Below are 18,873 nucleotides of genomic sequence, written 5' to 3'. Positions count from 1 at the left end.
CAAGTTCAAGGCCAAATTAGACGTCATGAGACCCTGACTCAAAAACACAACAAAAAAGTATATAAACCACATTTGTTCCAGAATTGTCTATTATAGCCAAAACTTCCAACAACCTAAATGTTCATCACAACAGGTGTGTGGTTAAATCAGTTATGAAATACTCAATAATGGTTGTTTAGAAGAACAAATGTGTACAAGATACACTAAGAAAAGAAAGCAAGGAACAGACTAGTGTGAATGGCATACATGTGTGTGCACAGTGTATATACATGTGGGGGGTTTGCAGAACAATTCACATGTGCAGATGGACAGCAGGTGTCCTGCTCCATCACTCTGTACCTTATTCCCTTGAGACAGCGTCTCTCACTGATCCTGTAACAAGGCTGGCAGCCAGCAAGCCCCAGCCATCCCTCTGTCTCTATCCCTCCCCCATGACACTTGAGCATAGGCACCGCTATGCACACTTGTTCTGTGGATGCTGGGATCTGAACTCAATTCCTCATGCTTGCTCAGCAAGAGCTTTTTCCCACTGAGCATCTCCCAGGACTGCATACTTGTACTTTAAAAGAGGTAACAGTGCTACATCCAAGGGGGGTAAAATGGTGAAGAAAGGGATGTGAAGAACTTTGGGTTTCATACAACACTTATGCATGACCTAATTAAAAATTAGGTTTTATTTATAGCATGGGAATATATCAAAACAAAGTTCACAATAAAACATCTACAGGTAACTGAGCCTCCTGTGACCACTCAGTGGGAGCAGGCTGGACCACTAAAAAAGCCCCAGAAATCCTAGTGTCCCACTTGCTGAGCTTCAGAAGGCATCTTAAAGCTCATGGCTGATTACAGGGGTTTCATCACGCCTCATTTGGAAGGAAAACTGCCTGGGACTCCCTCTCTGATCAGGCTTCAGCTCATCTGTTGCCACACCACTGAGGCGTTTCGTGGGGCTAAGAAGTGGGATGCTGACAGATTCCATCTAGCAAACAAGGTCCTGGTTATTTGGGGCTTCTGAATTTGTTATGCCTGGATGTACATATGCAGTCCTCGGGCCTTAATGGGAAAGTCTTCTCGGAACATTTGTTAAAACTGAAGATTCCTAGCTCTACCATTCAGGTTTCTAAACAGTAGAGCCAGGTAGAAGCCAAGAACCTGCATGTCCACACACAAATAAATAAAACGCAATGATTTTAAAAAAAAAAAAAAGCTGGGTGGCAGTAGCACATGCCTTTAATCCCAGCACTTGAGAGGCAGAGCCAGGCAGATCTGTGAGTTCAAGGCCAGCCTGGTCTACAGAGCAAGATCCAGGCACCAAAGCTACACAGAGAAACCCTGTCTCAAAAAAAAAAAAAGAAGAAGAAGGAAGGAAGGAAGGAAGGAAGAAAGGGAGAGAGGGGGGGGAGGAAGGAAGGAAGGAAGGAAGGAAGGAAGGAAGGAAGGAAGGAAGGAAGGAAGGAAGGAAGGAAGGAAGGAAGGAAAAGAGAAAGAAAACTTCATGTGGTGGCACACACCTTTAATCCTAGCACTAGGGAGGCAGAAGATGCTGGTGGATTTCTGAGTTCAAGACCAGTCAGGTCTACAGAACAAGTTCCAGGACAGCCAAGGCTACAGAGAAACCACATCTCAAAAGAAAAACTATCAAAAGGAAGGAAAGAAGGAAGGAAGGAGGGAGAGAGGGAGGGAGGGAGGACGACCTCTACTGGAGAGGACCTATGAAGAGCCCATGCCTCCAGGTGTAATCCCAACACTTGGGAGGGAGGCCAAGCATTGAGTTCAAAGATGAACAGTTAGCCCTTCAGTGTGAGTGGCCTTGGATATAAAGCTAGAGACTGGACACGGCCTAGGAGGCAAGGAGGATGCCTCATTCGGAGATCAGACGCAGCACAGGGCTGTCCTGGACAGGAAGGAACCAAAGGCAGTAACTCCAGCTTCCTGTGCTTTAGCCCAACATGGACAGACAGGACAAGAAGATGGCTAGTGTGGAGACAGGAAGAGACAGGGAAGTACTGTCACCAGGCTGAGCGACACTGGGAACGCCAGTGAGGACAAGGGAGCTGGCAGACATAAGACAGTCTTTCACAGCAGTGCCCACCTCAAAGAGAACTACGGCTACAGAGGGAAGTCAAGGGGGGGACGCCTTGGAAACGGCCTGAGAGTGACTGTGGCTGCTCCGGGCAACTGTTCACCGTGGCTGGGGCAATGCTGGGATCAAGGCCAGGATCTCACCACGCTCGGCCTGGCCCACCACACTTCATAAAGCCACCTTTCCATTGGATCTGAACGGGAGAAAAGGTGAAAGGGAACACTGCCCTTCTCACCTTCTAGACCTATCTCTACCATCTCACAGGAGTGCAGCAGCACTTGGGCTCTGCTTCACCTTTTATCAGGAACACATTCTTCTCTTCAGCTCTCCGTAGGCTCAACTTGTTTTTATTTAGGTTTCATTTCATTTATTTGACAGTGAGAAAATGATGGGCAGTCAAGAAAGGTCACCATTTAAATACTCAGTAAACAGCCACTTCCTTATTCTTGGGTATTGGTGTCAGGTACCTTATAAACACTGCACCGGTGACCTCGTCCAGGCCTCACAGCAATCCTACAAGGCAGGTACTATTACCCCATAGCACAGATAAGGAAATGGAAGCTTACAAGAGTGAATGAAGCAAGGTCACCCAGCACGTGGTGAAACTGGGTGGGACCCTGAAGTCTACTCCAGGATCCGGACACTTCATCGTGGCTCAAAAATGGTGCCCTTCAGTGTCGAGGAAGCAATGGTAAGTCTATCATCTCATGTCCTGAGGGTCCCACCCATATCTCTCTGTCACATGCAATGGATAATGCCAGTCACCTGAGGAAAAAGCTCAGACACTATCAGAAAGACTAAAATGTTTAAGGTCACCTAAAACGGCAACCAAAGCAAATCTTAGCTAGATTAAGAAGGCTTCTGTTTTATGTCTATGTAAAGAAAGAACACAGAAGTAGAAGGAATTACCAGCAGTATCTAAGTGAAAGGAAGCTCTAAGAACTCACTGTCTTAGTAGGGCTGGTGGGACAAGCTATTTCTTTTGTTTGTTTGTTTTGTTTTGTTTTGTTTTTCGAGACAGGGTTTCTCTGTGTAGCTTAGCGCCTTTCCTGGAACTCGCTCTGTAGCCCAGGCTGGCCTCGAACTCACAGAGATCAACCTGCCTCTGCCTCTGAGTGCTGGGATTAAAGGCGTGCACCACACGCCGCCGCCGCCGCCGCCGCCGCCGCCGCCGCCGCCGCCGCCGCCGCCGCCGCCGCCGCCGCCGCCGACTTCCCAGTCTTAAAGGGTGAGTGTCCTCTCCCCCTTTCTCACTCTCCCCTCCCCCAAACGCAAACACACACACATGCACACATGTGCCCACACACACTAGAATGGGCTGAGGCTCCTCTGGCTCCCTATGACTTATAGAACCATCCTATGGCAGTCCCCTTCCTTCCGCGACAAGCTCACGATGTGGGCCACAGACACAGCGTACCTTGAACACAGGCAGCTTCTGCCGCTGCTGCTCTATGGAAAGGGCCGCATAGGGGTTGTAAATGATGGTTGTCCCCGAGTTCTCAGTGACACTCTGTCTCTCTTCGGAGATGCTGACACCAGGCCCTTCTGTACCTGTGGCAGAAACGGTTTTTTCAGATTCTGATGTAGTAAACAAAAAGGGTGTATAAAAGACAGATAAACAAAAGAAACAATGCTTTTGGTTTCAAACTACTAAAAAGTATTAAACTTTGGCGGTTCAGAGTTTTAAAAAAAGAAAAGAAAAAAAAAAGCTAGAGAGGTGCCTGTCAGAACTCAAAACTCATCCCGAAAGCTTCAGTTCAGAGTCTAGATCAAGGAAGATGGCAGTCCTGCTGGGCTATCCAGAACTGGGCCCTACAAATTCTAAACAGAAGTGAAAGAAACCCAGTGGGACTCTGCCAAAGCCAAGGCCAAGGCCTGGTACTGACCAACAGCAAAACTCAGAGACAACAGGAACCAGGGGCTCAGGTTGCCACGGCTTCCCACACACACACACCTCACCTCTGCACCTCTTGACAAGGTCAGAACCTTCCAGCCATGGGGTGGTTTCTCCACAGGCTGCTGATGGCCCAGAGCTCAGCCCACAGCTGACCAGCAGTTATCCAGGCACCCAAGAACAAGACAGACGGTGCAAATGCTTCCTGGTGGTCACTGCTCTAAGCACTAGAACCCAGTCCTGGACAACACGGGTGCAGGCTGACCCTGATGGATTCAATGCCTCACATGCTGCCTCCCAGTAGAATGTAACTGGGTACAAGAATGGCAGGGAAGTGCCATGGAGTGAAATGAAAGGGACTTCCAGTGCCAGGTGTATGATGTACATGGTAGCGAGGGGAGTTCTTTATACTAGACCATGGGGACTCGCTTCCCTCTTTGGTGCAAGGCCTAACATGATGCAACTATCAGAGCTGACAGAAAGGGATACAGTGATAGCAGCTGCATGTGAACCATAACTAGGGCAGTTACATGGGAAATGACCGTCCCAGAAACACTGCAGGGCAGACGGAAAAGCAGACAGCCATAGCATCTAGCTCTGAAGAATGACAAATCGAGACGGCAGATCCCAGGACAAGTGTGGGTTCCATACGAGCAGCTTCTGTTGCTTTTCATGCCAACTTGTCTGTGTGAGCCAAGGACAGAACTAGGTTAAGATACAAGTGAGGCTGGAGAGATGCTCAGAAGTTAAGAGCACTGGCTGCTCTTGCAGAGGATCCAGGTTCAGTTCCCAGCACCCATAGTGGCTCATGACCATCTATAACTCCAGTTCCACAGGATCTGACACCAGGCATGCACATGGTGCACAGATACATACAGTTAAAACTCACACACACAAAAATAAAAATAATCTACAAACTAAATAAAACAACAGGAAGGGGCTGGAGAAATGGCTCAGTAGTTAAAAGCAGTTGCTCCTCTTGCAAGGGACCTGGGTTCAGTTCCCAGCACATACAAGGTGACTCACAACCAACTGTCCATTAACTCCAGTTCCAGAAGCTCTAACGCCCTCTTCTGGCTCCATGAGAGCCAGAACTAGGCACATGCATAGTGCACATAATACACGCGGGCAAACACTCCAACATATAAAATAAAAATAAATCTTTTTAAAGAAAGTAAGATATGAATTAGATGACAGAGTTCAGAATTCAGCTCTACATAAGGAAAGCAGTTCTAAATGTCAGAGCTGTTCAGCTACACAGTGTGCTGCCTTGTAAATTAGGAAAACGCCGAGTTCGGCCGCCTGCACAGCCCCTCCTGGGGGCATCTCGGAGACAACCACCCGAACCAGCGACTTTCGAGCCTGCCGATCTCAGACCCTGCAGAGCCACTGAAAGATGGGAGCTTTGCGGTAAGGGTAAGCCCAGCGACTCCACCTGAGTTATGTTTACATTTTGGTTTTTTGAGACAGGGTCTCCTTACATATCCCAGGCTGGCCTTGAACTCCCAATCCTGCATCAGCACCAAGTTTTAGGATTAACAGGCATGTGCTACCACCCCCAGCTCAACTCTACATTTGTGAAGGGCTCCAGATCTCCTTGACAGTCGGATGAAGGGTATGAACTCTCCTCCTGAAGAAAACATGCAAGAATAGAATCCATCGGAACAGAAACTCCTGGGTCTGCAGACTCCTAGAACCAACTTCAGAGCTCCAGCAGCTTCACCTCCAGCCCTGTTCCCAGTTCTTCCAGGAACACAGCTGCCAAAGAGCAGGTAAATGGGGCACCGATGCCTGCTTCTGCCAAAAGGCTGACCTTCCTTTCAACAGGGAAAAAGACAGAGCGGGGGCCTGGACCAAAGCCTGGGCTGGAGAGGCAGGTTCCCGGTCCTCATCTTACCACTGCTATGTCCCGACTTCTGAACTCTTAAACAAGAAAACTACGGCAGAGACTAGAGTACCCTCTTCTGCCCTGTTTTTGTTCAGAATGCCCCCCTTCTCGAAACATCTAAACCATGCCATTATGTCCGGAGTATCTGAACACTGTTCACTCTCCCACACGCTGGCTCACAGCCCCCAGGGCTTGGTCCCTCCGCCTCTAACCTACAGCTGTTAGGAACTTTTACAGGAACAGCTGCTGTCAATCGTAGGGCCTTTTCTTCTCCTTACAAAAGGCTTCATTCAGGCAAACAAGAGCCCCAAGGCTGCTTTCCATCTATACACACCCACAGCCCACTCTGTTTATGGCTGTTTTTCAATTGGGAGTGCGTGCCATGCTTCAGGGAGTAGCCTTTTTGCAATTTTTGCAAACCATTAACGCTTGCATTTCCCCATCTGTAAAACAAGGCTGACAGCAGCACCCAGTTCGGAATCCCTTCAACCTAGGAAGCCAGAAGAAGGTGCTGGCTCCCCTAGAGCTAAAGTCATAGGCAGTTGTGAGCCACACAGCATGGGTGCTGGGAACTAAACTTGGGTACCCTGTGAGAACAGCAAATGCTCTCTGAACCACTCAGCCACTTCTCCTGTCCTACACCACAATTCTTACCATGAATCAAGTCAAAAAAAGAAAAAGAAAAAGAAAAAAACCTCCAAGCAGCTCAATAAAGCTTTTGCAAGGCACAAGGTCAGACACCATTAAGTACTTGTTGAGAGATAAACAAAAATGGAAGGGTCCTTCCGACCCATCCATGGTGTGCCAGCAAATAAAGTGAACATTTTTTTCTGGAAAAACCTCAGGCAGGTCACACAAGGATAGTTAGAGATCAAAAAATAGTAGTTTAAGGTCTCCATCCACACCACCAGGAAATGTTTTAAATGGTCACTGTTGATCTGAGAGATGTTTCTTGTCAGTTTGGTTTTATTAGATGGGAGTCTTGCTGTGTAGCTCAGGAAAGCCTGAAACTCACTATGTAGCCCAGGCTAGCCTTGAGTGCTCAATCCTCATGACTCAGCCTCCCAAGTGTTGGAATTACAGGCATGTACTACTACATGCAGAAAATATTTCATTTAAAACATCGACCTTAAGCCGGGCGGTGGTGGCGCACACCTTTAATCCCAGCACTCAGGAGGCAGAGGTAGGTGGACCTCTGTGAGTTCGAGGCCAGCCTGGTCTACAGAGTGAGTTCCAGGACAGGCTCCAAAGCTACACAGAGAAACCCTGTCTCAAAAAAACAAGTAACAAAATACAAATAAAACATCAACCTTTATTTTCCTATTTGGAAGCCAAATTTAGGCATGGGTCTGTAATCCCACCTACTCAGAAGGTGAAGCACAAGGATCACAGGCTAAGAGAAAATTCAACGTTAGCCTAGGCAACTGAGGAAGACCCTGTCTTTAAAAAAAAAAAAAAATCTGGCAACTCTGAGCCCATATGATAACAACCAGGTGGAGTATGATATCACATATGCAAGTTCCATGGCACATCTCCACTGTACATTCAAAACCCGTCAATCCCATCACATATGATTCCATTACACACTTCCCCTTACGCAGTTTGTCTAAAAAGCTCCTGTAGTTATCTGAGCCTGTGACTTTGGGCATACAGGACATGCTCATGATTCCACAATTTAGCCTTATACTCAGCTCCAACCACCTCCCTGACCTGCCTTTCCCACAATCCAGTTCGTATCTTGAACCTGAGTTTGTTCATCTGTGAGAACATCAACTCCTCAGAGAGATGTTGTTACTAGTTGATGAGATGTTGTAAATGAAAGTGACTGGCCCAGGGCTCAGAACCCACCGAGCTACTCAAATCTCTATGAATGAAAACAGTCTACCTGAGCCAGTGGGTCCCCAACTTTGATGCATGCTAGAAGCCCCCCAAATGTTTAAAACATACTCCTGCCCGGTTCCTGATTTCTTGACAACAGTAAAAGGACACCAGAGGGTTCTGGTTTTCAGTTTTTTTTATTTTGTTTTTTAGTTTTCCAAGTGATTCAACTATACAGCAAAACTTGAGACCCACTTACCTAGGCAGTCACCCCACCCAGACCCACTTACCCTAGGCCATCACCCCATCCACAATGCAAGGAGGTTATTACTGTCTTCACCTTCTCTTCTCTTTACCTCTAAAGTGACTAATGGCCCCTCCTGTCAGCTCCAGGATAGAAGGTTCAACATCCATCCTGGATTTCAATAGCAACCTCTCTTAAGAGTGGTCATGTTCACTATATCACTGCCAGGTTAAACTTTCCAAAGGAAATCTGGGTAATTCCCTGATTAAAAGCAAGGAGCCAAATATTTATTTATTTGTTTGTTATTTAGTGTGAGTGTATAAGTGTGTGTGTCTACACACATGTATGGGCATGTATGCCAGGGTGTGTGTGTGTGTGTGTGTGTCTACACACATGTATGGGCATGTATGCCAGGGTACATGCATGGAGGTCAAAGGACAACTCTTTAGAGTCAATTCTCTCCATCCATCCTTGCATGAGTTATAGGTATATAAGCCTGCTGAGCCATCTCACTGGCCAAGAAGCCCAAATTCTTTAACTTGCCAAAGGCATTTCAAGATGAGGTACCTTCCTACCTTTCCAGCATCATCTCCTGTTAATACCATCACAGTACTCCATTAATGGGGGCTTGGAGACATCCTTAAGATACAAATCCTACTTCCAATGGCCTGGAGAGCCACTCTCTACCTCACCATAAACAAACCATAACAAACTTCTTCATCCTTCAGAGTTCACTCCAAAAACATCACCCTCTCCATGACGCGGTCAATTCTTCACGCTCAGCCTTCCCTCCCTCTCCTATTCTTCTATACAATTATAATAGCTTTGCATCTAGTGCCAAGAGGTTTTCTTGTGCATTGTTCTCATTTAATCCCCACAGCAATCCTTGTATGACAAATGACAGATAAGGTAACAGGGACTCAGTAAGTGGCAGGCAGGGAAGACACTGCCACCCAGCACTGGAGCCTATCTTCTTCCTCACCACCTCTTCTGCCTTCCCTAGAACCTCTTCCAAAGGACATGTAACTTCAGAGTCAATTGTGAGACTTCATCTTGAGAGCCGGGCCACAGGCACGTGTACTTGACCTCCTGACTACAGAAGTGTACTCTCAATGAACTAAACAACGGGACAGACTCTTAAGAGTAATTCCAGGCTCTTTAGCCAAAATGGTACCCTGGCACCACATGATAAACTCTTGAACAAGTAAATGGTAACTCATTACTTAATGGGATGGACAATCAGCTGATGCCTGGAAATGCTAAATCATCTGAGAGTCACCAAGATATAGATATATAGATATTTGGTTGGCTGGTTCTTTTGGGTTTTGGGGGGGTTTTGTTGTTGTTTTGTTGAGACAAGGTCTCTCTTTGTAGCCCCAGGTGTCCTAAAATGTATACCAGACTGGCCTCAAACTCAGAGATCCTCTAGCCTCTACCTCCCAAGTGCTTAAATTAGTCATAGACCACTATGACCAGTTCAGGTGGTTTTTGTTTTTTGTTTGTTTGTTTTGGTTTTGGTTTTTTGTTTGTTTTAAGAATTAAGTGTGTCAATTGCTTGGATTTATTTCTCTAACACTCTGGCACACGGTCAGAATTCTGGAGACCACCTAAGACATCCTTTAAAAGCTGTTCCCTGTGCCTTTTCTGTCTCATATCATTCTCGTCACAATATAATGTATACATTCAGACCTTTTGTGGTGCATGTGGAGGAGAAAAAGAAAAATATATAATAAAAAGTAAGGGCAGGGGCTGATACCGATTAAGAAAGTGGGGTTTTTTGTTTGTTTTTATAAGAGGCATGGACAAAAGGAAGTACCCTACATGAGCATGGTCTGGTATGTATAACTCAATAAAAACCTGGTCCATGAGAAAATGAAAAGACAAAGGATCCTGTGAAGGTAACTTATTAGCCTGCAAGACAAAAAGAGGTGAGAGCCACTAGGAAAGAGGATGTGCACTTTATGGTAAACATTCCGAGTCGGCCAGCCCTCAGCTAAAACACTGGAACACATTTTCCCTCTTATGAGCTATTAAGTCTGACCATGTACTCCTGACTCCACGCCCACAGGACAGGTGTTTGTATCCGCCCACTTCACAGGTGAGGAGCTGAACACATCGCTCAAGGTCCTCCATCTACTGCTGCAAGGCAAAGCGGCAGACTTGAACCTGGACACTCTGACTCCTCAACCCAAGCTTCTAAGGCCTTGAGCTGCACCGCCTGTCGATCCCCAATGCAGCCCCAGGGCAGCAGCAAGACACGCGTGGGCGCTTCGCGACTCCGAATCAGGAAGTGCCAAGGAAGCGGAGAGACTCGAACAAGGTCACCCGGAGTTTCCGCCCAGGTTGGGGAGGCCTTGGCTTCCTCGGGACCACCGTGGGCTGCAGCATCCACGCGCGCGGAGGGGTGATGCCCAGCCCTTCCCCGGTCAGGCCCACGGCGGGTCCCCAGGCCCAAAGTCACATCGCCGAATCTACCCCGGTTTCCTTCCGTGCCTTACCGGGTTTCCAGAACTTCACTGGTCCCAAGGGCGCAGCCATGCTGGGGTGAAAGGTCACGAAGAAGACTCCGCCTCGCTAAACGCACGCGAGTCCCTCGGGGCTCAAGGGGCGTGGCCCGCGAGCAGGCTTTGCCTGGGCGGCTGGGGAGGTGAAGCCACGCCCCCTCGCCCCCGCTGCCCCGCCCACTGTGGACAACGTGACCCGTGGCTTCTTTAGGACGGCATTTGGGCTCCTCCCCTTGGGTCACGTAATGTTGCGCAGCCGTATTGGCGCGGAGGTTAGCTGCTCTACCCTGCTTAGATGCTCTGGGCACTTCTAGGAATTCGCTGTCGTGTTCCTGGGCTGCTGCAGCTCCGCGGCCTAGAGTGCGTGGAGGCAGTGCTTCCGTGGTGAACTGTGAGGTGCCCACGTTTACACGCCATCGCAGCTGCGTCTCTTTTAGTCTCCGTATTTTCATACGGAGAGATAATAATGGTATCTGCCTTCAGCGCCTGATGACTCCGTTAGTATTTCAGTGTTCCCACGGACTGTAGTTTGTTTCCCAGGCGGGGGTAGAACTGGCATGAACTGTAAGTGAATAAACGCTGGATAAACAGTAGAATGATGCTTACTCTCAGCAAGTAAAACTGAAATGTTACAAGCATCTTCCGATCTTAAAAGAATTGTCGGTAAATGGGAACCGAGATGCTTATTGGGTTGGAAGATGAGACTAGAAATCAGATCAGTCAGGCCAGGGCATTCGCCCAGTGTTCCCTCAGGTCGACTTTCACGAATCAAATGCTTTTTTATACTTGCCCATCCAATCCCCAATCTACAGAGACAAAGCTCAGTAATATGCATTTTAGGATGCTCCCAAATTCCCAAATCCAGCAGCAAGCTTGGGAAAGATTATACATTTAAAACAAAGGATAGCTAACTATTGCTCAACTGGAAATACAAGGGAGCCACAATTAAGAGGCTTTAGAATCCATACATTTTTAGAGCTCTGAAGGAAATGCTATGCTTCGTTATTTGAGGAAAATGGCAAGTTATGGACAGCTTTGGAGAAAGCAAGTAATCCTGATTCAGAATCCTAACCTTGACCATCACCTGGCTCCTGGCCGACATTTAATCTCAGTTGTAAAATGAGCTTTAAAGGAGTATTAAATGAGATGAGGTACAGAGTACCTAACATAATTCGAGACATTGCAGGCACTAGATAATGTTCGCTCTTATTAGCTCAACTCCGAGAGCAAATACACCAAGAGAACAAAGTCTTGAGTTTACCTCACGTTCATTTTCCTGATTTGTTTCCTTAATAATGAAATTATTTCCTTAATGAAATTCAACACATGCTAATCCTTTTGTGGAGAATTCTCCATCCATGCTTTAAAACTTTCAAATCCTTGAAGGACTGACCCTCCTATATTCACTATCAAACATGCCCCCTGTGGACTCAGGACTTGCATGCCCACTTTTAATATATATATATATATATATATATATATATATATATATATATATATATTTGTTTAGTTGTACTAAAGTTAATCTGCCTCTATTTTTATGCTGGGAACTTCTTTTTTTAATTTTTTAAGTTATTTTATGTATATGGATTTCCCCGGCTTGTGTGTCTCTGTAGCAAGTGTGTGTCTGTGTCTCTGGAGGCCAGAAGGTGTTGGATCCCCTGGAACTGGAGTTACAGACAGTTTTGAGCCACCAAGTGGGTGCTGGGAATCAAATCTGGATCCTCTGGAAGAGTAGTAGTCGATGCTCTTAACCTTCTGCATCAATTCCCCAGTCCAATGCTGAGAACTTCTTGAGGACAGGATCTTGTCATACTTTCTGTATGTGTGTTGCCAATTTCTCAAAGCGACTATTGAGCAAGTACATATTTTGAACACTATGTTTCTAAGTTATTATAGCAATATTGGCAGTCTCACCCAGAACCTTATACCATTGAGCTATAATCTAACACAGGCCCTCTACCATTGAGCTATAATCCCAACATCGATTCTTCTTTTTATCTTTTCATTAAAGTCCTACATACAGAAAATAAGATTTATATGTGAAAAATGCCACTCTGTAAATGTTTTTCCAACCCGTGCCTTTGGGGGTTGTTTCTTTTGTTTTTAAAGGCTGCTTCCTGGGAGGATGAGATACCTCAGCTCGTTAAGGATTCTTGCCATGCAATCCTAGCAACCTGAGTTTGATCCCCAGAACCCACATGAAGGTGAAAGGAGAGCATGGACTCCACAAACTTGTCCTCTGATCTGCATACCACATGTATCTACATGTGGTACATGTGCACACATGTCACATCACACAAACAAGTAATAAAATGAAATATTTCATAAACTTAAAAACATTAAAAAAAATACTGCTTTCCAAGTCTGGAACTCAACCTATCCTCCTGCCTCAGCCTCCTGAAGGAGCTAGGAGCACAGGTGTGTATCACCAAGCCCAGCTTTATTTCCATGCCTTTGTTTTACTTATGGCTTTCAAAGAAATCTTCCTGTTTAAAAAGAGACAGCAGATTGGAAGTGCCCAGATTAGTCGCAATCTTAAAGCTGGAGAATTTAGTCAACAGCTACCCTAATCTTACCATAGAAAATTTAGGTTCATGGAGGTTAAGAAAACTTAGGCAGAATCAGTGAGGGACTGTGTGTGTGTGTGTTGTGTTGTGTTTGAGACCAACTCTCACTCTGAAGCCCTGGCTGGAACTCACTGTGTTGCTCAGGATGGTCTTGAACCACATAATTCAGGATGGCAATCCTGCCTCAGCCTCCCTACAGATGTGAACCTGATCACAGGTTGGTTTATTCAACCACAAAGGGACCATTTAGAATCATTAGAGCTAATCTCACCTACATGTGAATTTACCTGCCTCAGAATGTTCTCAGGGTCCCACCGTTCCCCAGGTGGATTGTTTCACTTCCACAAACTTCTACTGAGTAATACTGTCCACTCTGATGTTGTGGTTTTGTTGTTACAAAACAGGACTGGTTTCAATAATCTTTCTGGTTAACTTTTTCAGGAAGAATGGCCTAAAATAGCTACTCTAAAAGTTAAGCTTTTTTTTTAACTCTCTCATTATGGTCTCATTAAGACATGCTCTTCCTGGACTGCCCCAAAACCATAAGCCTCCTGCCTAAACTTCTCAAATGTATCATACCTGCCAAGAACAGATGTTTCTAAACAGAAAATCCATAACTGATTTGGTTCATTGCCAATAACACACAAATTTGATCATTTTATCATATGGAAGAATATTTTGCAACTTCCAGGTGGCAGATATTTCCAAAAAGATGTTTCCCACACATTGCGATCCCTTCAGTAGATTCCTTGTTTCACAGAAAATGTCATCCTTTCAGACCAACTCTACCTTAAAACTAATCTCTATCTGAAACTGTCACAAGGAAATGAAACGACTGAATTTGAACACTGAGAAAAATGTATTGTTTGAGCACATGAAAGAGAGGTTTCTGTGCCTGTAGTAATGTACTCTCTGCTCTGAAATACTTCTGGATTACTACTTCTGCATTGCCTGTGTTTGAGAAGCGTAGGGCTTAAGGGTTAGAAACTTGGTAGCAGTTGTGGATGCAAGTGATAGAAAACCCAGCTCATGGCTTTTTGGAACCTATTCCCCATGCAGGGATGCCTTGTCCAGCCTTGATGCAGCAGGAGAAGCTTGGTCCTGCCTCAACTGATATGGCATGCTTTGTTGACTCCCATGGGAAGCCTGCCTCTTTATGAATGGAGGAGGAGTGGTTGGGTGGAATAGACTGGAGGTCGGGGAAGGAACAGAAAGAGAGGAGGGAGGAGAAACTGTGGTTGGTATGTAAAACAAATGAAAATATTTAATTAAAAAAAAAAAAAAGGAAAGCCCAGCTCATCATCACTTCAGCAAAAATGGTTCATGCAACTGGGCATGGTGGCACACACCCACAGCCCTAGCACTTGGAAGGCTAAGGCAGGAGGATTCCCACGAATTTAAGGCCAGGTTGGGCTACATAGTGATATCCTGGTCAACCTGGGCTACAGAGTGAGACCGTGTTTCAGAAAGAATAAGTGAATAAAAGTAGTTCATAGGTATTAAAGTCCAAGAGTATCTGACTTGAAGACATGGCTTCATCAGGACACATGTGGCACAGCCAGACTCTGTGTTCTGCCAGCTTTGCACTCAGATGCAATGTGGTGACAAGATGGCCATATCAATGTCCAAAATCCTTTTAAGCATTTCAGAAGGAAATTCCCTAGCAAAAAAGTATCTCTAGCTGCCCTATGTATCCATCCCTGAATTAATCAGAGTGGCTAGGGAATATGATGGACTGATTTGCTTAGGACTAGATCACATGATCCATCCCCAGGGTCAAGTACAGGCAACTTCTCTAGAACCACACAGAGCGCTGGGGACAGAATGGTTTTTAGAGAGAAATCTTGGCATGAGATTATCAAAGGATCAATTAATAAAGCCAAAATAATCTATGTCTACCACATCCATTTTGCTTGCACTACATCTGCCAGCTTCTCAAGAAGCCAGACCAGAGAGATGTCCCCTAAAGAGACCTTTCATAGAATTGTTTTACACAATTGTACTGTGCCAGGATTTCCTGTTGAGAGTCTGAGGTGGGTCTTTTGAAAAAAAAGAAAAAATGTGGTACCATATTCAAATGTGCCAAGTTTGCTGGCTTTGCATACCAGCGATGATGTTCACATTGGTATTACTATAAGCAAAAGTGTTCACCCACTTCAAGGATCTGAATGCAGAGTTGTGGAGAGATCCACCGGAAAGACAATCAGCAACCAACCACATGGGTCTGTATTGTGCTATGTGGGAGCTAGTCTTGTGTCAACACAAGCTAGAGAGGGAACGTCAATAAGATCTGGCTAGATGCCATTTTCTTAATTTCTGATTGATGGACAGGGCCCAGCCCATTGTGTGTGGAGCCATCCCTGGGCTGATGGTCCTGGGTTTTGTAAAAAAAGCAGGCTGAGCAAGGCATGAGGAGCAAGCCAGTAAGCAGTACTTCTGCATCAGCTCCTGCTTTCAGGTTCCTGCCCTGTTTCAGTTCTTGCCCTGACTTCCTTCAGTGATGATCAGTGATGTGGAATTCTCCCTAAGTTGCTTTGGTCATGGTGTCTGATGGAAGCCATAGAAACCCTAAGACATGATGGCTTTAGGAGCCTATGATTCTGGGAGTTGGATGGGTTGGGAAGGCCTCCTTAGGACTGCAAGATACTTTCTGGCTAGCCTCAAAACTGGGACACTCCTGAGACTGAAAGGGAGTGTTAGAGAGATGGGATCTGGGGATAAGAGGCAATGCTGGCAGTGCCAGGCTAACTGGGGCACCTATATAGGTTTGTAGCCCAGTGAAACCAGGCTTACCTAAATGCACTCAGCATAAAGTACATTCATACAGAGCCTTTCCAAATACACTCAACTCAAAGCTTCAAAAAATTACCCTTTGAGTTCAGAATTAACTTTTTTGTTTGAGACAGGATCTAATGTATCCCAGGCTGGTCTCCGACTCACTATGTAGCCAAGAATGAACTCATGCTCACTATTCTCCTTCCTTTACCCCCTCATGTGGAGGGACGACAGGTGTGTACCACCACACTGGCTTTACAGTGCTGGGAATCAAACCCAGGTTTCGTTAGGTGAGCGCTCCACCAACTGAACATCGCCAGCCTCCACAGCAATGTTTTAATGAGAATATCCTTGTAAGAAATGCATGTGTTCCCTTAGTAGCAGGAATAATTGTTTTCTTCACTTTGTGGACATTGAGTGGTGTTTCTAAACCACCTTCTTGTGTCTTGGCTACTAGAAAGTATCAATTTACATATTGCCCTACACGAATCTTGCATGTCCTAGCATGCACTTTTAACTTCATGCATGATTCTAATTTGTATCTGTAACCTTGATTTCTTTCATGAAATTTTTGATTTACACAAGGCTGTAGCTTAGGTTTTAGTTTTTTTTTAAGAAGTTGTTTTGTTTTGCTTTATTTGTTTGTTTTGGTTTTTCCAGACAGGGTTTCTCTGTATCGTTTTGGTGACTGTCCTGGATCTCATTATGTAGACCAGGCTGGCCTCAAACTCACAGAGGTCTGCCTGGCTCTGCCTCCTGGGTGCTGGGACGAAAGGCGTGTGCCACCACCGCCCAGCCAGGCTTTAATTTTTTAAATTACATTTCTTTCTTTACTGGAGGCAAGCACACTTGTGCCATGGTGAATGTGCCATGGCATTCCGGCAGACGGTAGAGGACAAAATGTGGGAGTTGGTGGGTCCCTGGAATCAAACTCAGGTAGTCAGACTGGCCAGCAAGCACTGTTAGCCACTGAGTCATCTTGCCCACCTGGCTTTTGGTTTTCTTGTTAACCACTTTAAGTCCCTTCAGTAAAAAGCAACTCTCTAGCCACACTGCCCACAAAGGTGGGGTAGCCATCTCTGCAAAGGATTCCATGTTTTATGAGAGGATGTCAACCCTGCAGATTGGGTCTAAAAACTATATATATGGAGCTCTAACTCAAAGAAATCATCATCGAGGAAAAGAAATAATGCTGAATTTAAGCATTGAACATTTGATGATAGAGAAAATTTTATTATTATTGCTTAGGTATAATAGTCGTAGTATGGTTATGTCTTTGAAGCTATTTTAGATTTTTGTTATGTATGAGTGTTTTGGTGACATATATGTATATGTATCATGTGGCTGCCAGTGGGGATCAAGAGACATTGGATTCCCTGGAACTGGAGTTAAGGATGGTTGTGAATCCCAATGTTTATGCTAAGAACCAAATCTGGGTCCTCTAAAAGCAACAAGTTCTCTAACCTGTGAGCCATCACATTTTTTTTTTTTTTTTTTTTTTTTAGTAAGTAGAGCTAAATGCTGGTGGAAATTTAGCTCCATGTTAAGCCATTTGCCTGTCATGTGTGACTTCTGGTTTGACCCTAGCACTGAGGGAAATACCTTAAATATTTACAGCTCAGTCTGTAGCAGAGCACGACATCAAATGGATGGAGAATTATCACCCAATCATCAGCTACTGTGGGAGGCGAGTGCACGCAGGCTGCTGAACCTGGGGTCTTGCACATGCTCTATCATTGAACTATACACCATCCCTAAGTAGGCCAGCAGGCGGATGCAGGTGGTTCAGATCTCACTTGGAGAAGCAGCTCTAGTGGTACTTCCCAGACTGAAGTTTGAGAAAGACTTGGTTCATCCAGAGACTGGACTATTTTTTAGGATTTCATCTACCTCTTTTTAGGGTTGGGGGTGGGGGGGGTTGGGAGCTTGAAACAGGGTTCTCTGTGTAGCCCTGGCCATCCAGGAACTCACTATGTAGATCAGACTGGCCTTGAACACAGAGATCTGTCTTCCTCTGTCTCCTGAGTGCTGGGATTAAAGACGTGCGCCGCCGCCGCCGCCGCCGCCGCCGCCGCCGCCGCCGCCGCCGCCGCCGCCGCCGCCGCCGCCACCTGGCTTCCATCTATCTCTTGTTCTATTTCTAATTGTTGACAACACTTTCAGAGAATGATGATTGACTCTTGCGCAGAGAGGACAGTGTGGTCAAGTGTGTGACAGGCCAAGTACTCACCCTTCAGATTCACTGACACTTCACATGGATAGTCTGAATAAACTTCAATTTATTGGTCTAGGATTTCTCAAAAACATGTGTGAGGGGGTGCATTTATGCACAGGTGCATTTGTGTGCAGGTGTAATGTGTGAACAACCCTAACTGCTATTTCTAAGAAGCCATCCTCTTTTATTTTTATTTTATTTTATTTTTTTTATACAGAATTGCAGCCTGAAATTCAAGTCTAGGCTGGCTGGCCAGTAAGCCTCAGGACCCATCTGTCTCTGCCTCCTCAACAATGGTATCTCATGATCCCATCATGATATTTTTGTAGGTTGTGGGGATTGAAATCAGTGATTGCAAAGCAAGCATTTTACCAATTAAGCTATACCTTGTGTTTATATGTTGTATGTACATGTTCATGTGTGTTTATACATTCATGGGGAGCAGAGGTCAATGTCAGGTAACTTCTTCACTTTCTATTTTTAAAATATTCTATTTTTGGTTCATGTGCACACATATGCCACAGCACCTGTGTGGAAATCAGACACACTGCAGGAGTCCATTGTCTCCTCCCACCACATGGGTCCCAGGGGTCAAACTCCATTCGTCAGGCTTGGCAGCAAGTGCTTTGACCTGCTGAGCCTTCTTGACAGATCCATCCACCTTATTTTAGAGACTGGACCAGTCACTGGATCTGATTAGGGTTAGACCAGCTGGCTAGCAAGCCCCAGGCATCTTCCACCTCCCCAACACTGGGATTACAGGTGCATGCCATCATGCCAGGCTTTTTTATACCGGTCTTCATGCTTATACAGCACTTTACCAAACAAGCCATCTCCAAGTCTATAATGTCTTAAGTGAAGGTCTATTAATAATCCTGTACA

At 45.6% G+C, this 18,873-nt stretch overlaps 1 protein-coding gene across 3 annotated transcripts in view; it reads right to left on the bottom strand.

The window, feature by feature from the left end:
- Positions 1-10,552, bottom strand: part of LOC143273060 (putative ATP-dependent RNA helicase DHX35) — a 35,844-nt gene extending 25,292 nt beyond the window's left edge. For all 3 annotated transcript variants that reach the window (XM_076571099.1, XM_076571098.1, XM_076571100.1), the window contains exons 1-2: positions 10,426-10,552; positions 3,501-3,634 (exon numbers count right to left, since the gene is read on the bottom strand). In XM_076571099.1, coding sequence (XP_076427214.1) covers positions 3,501-3,634; positions 10,426-10,465 — 174 coding nt within the window. In that variant the 5' untranslated portion in view covers positions 10,466-10,552. The remainder of the gene's footprint in view (positions 1-3,500; positions 3,635-10,425) is intronic.
- Positions 10,553-18,873: the final 8,321 nt, after the last annotated feature.

Source organism: Peromyscus maniculatus, chromosome 4 (assembly GCF_049852395.1).
Source record: "Peromyscus maniculatus bairdii isolate BWxNUB_F1_BW_parent chromosome 4, HU_Pman_BW_mat_3.1, whole genome shotgun sequence".
Classification (NCBI taxonomy): domain Eukaryota; kingdom Metazoa; phylum Chordata; class Mammalia; order Rodentia; family Cricetidae; genus Peromyscus; species Peromyscus maniculatus.
Note: the sequence above shows the minus strand (reverse complement) of the source record. Positions and strands in the feature narration are given on the sequence as shown.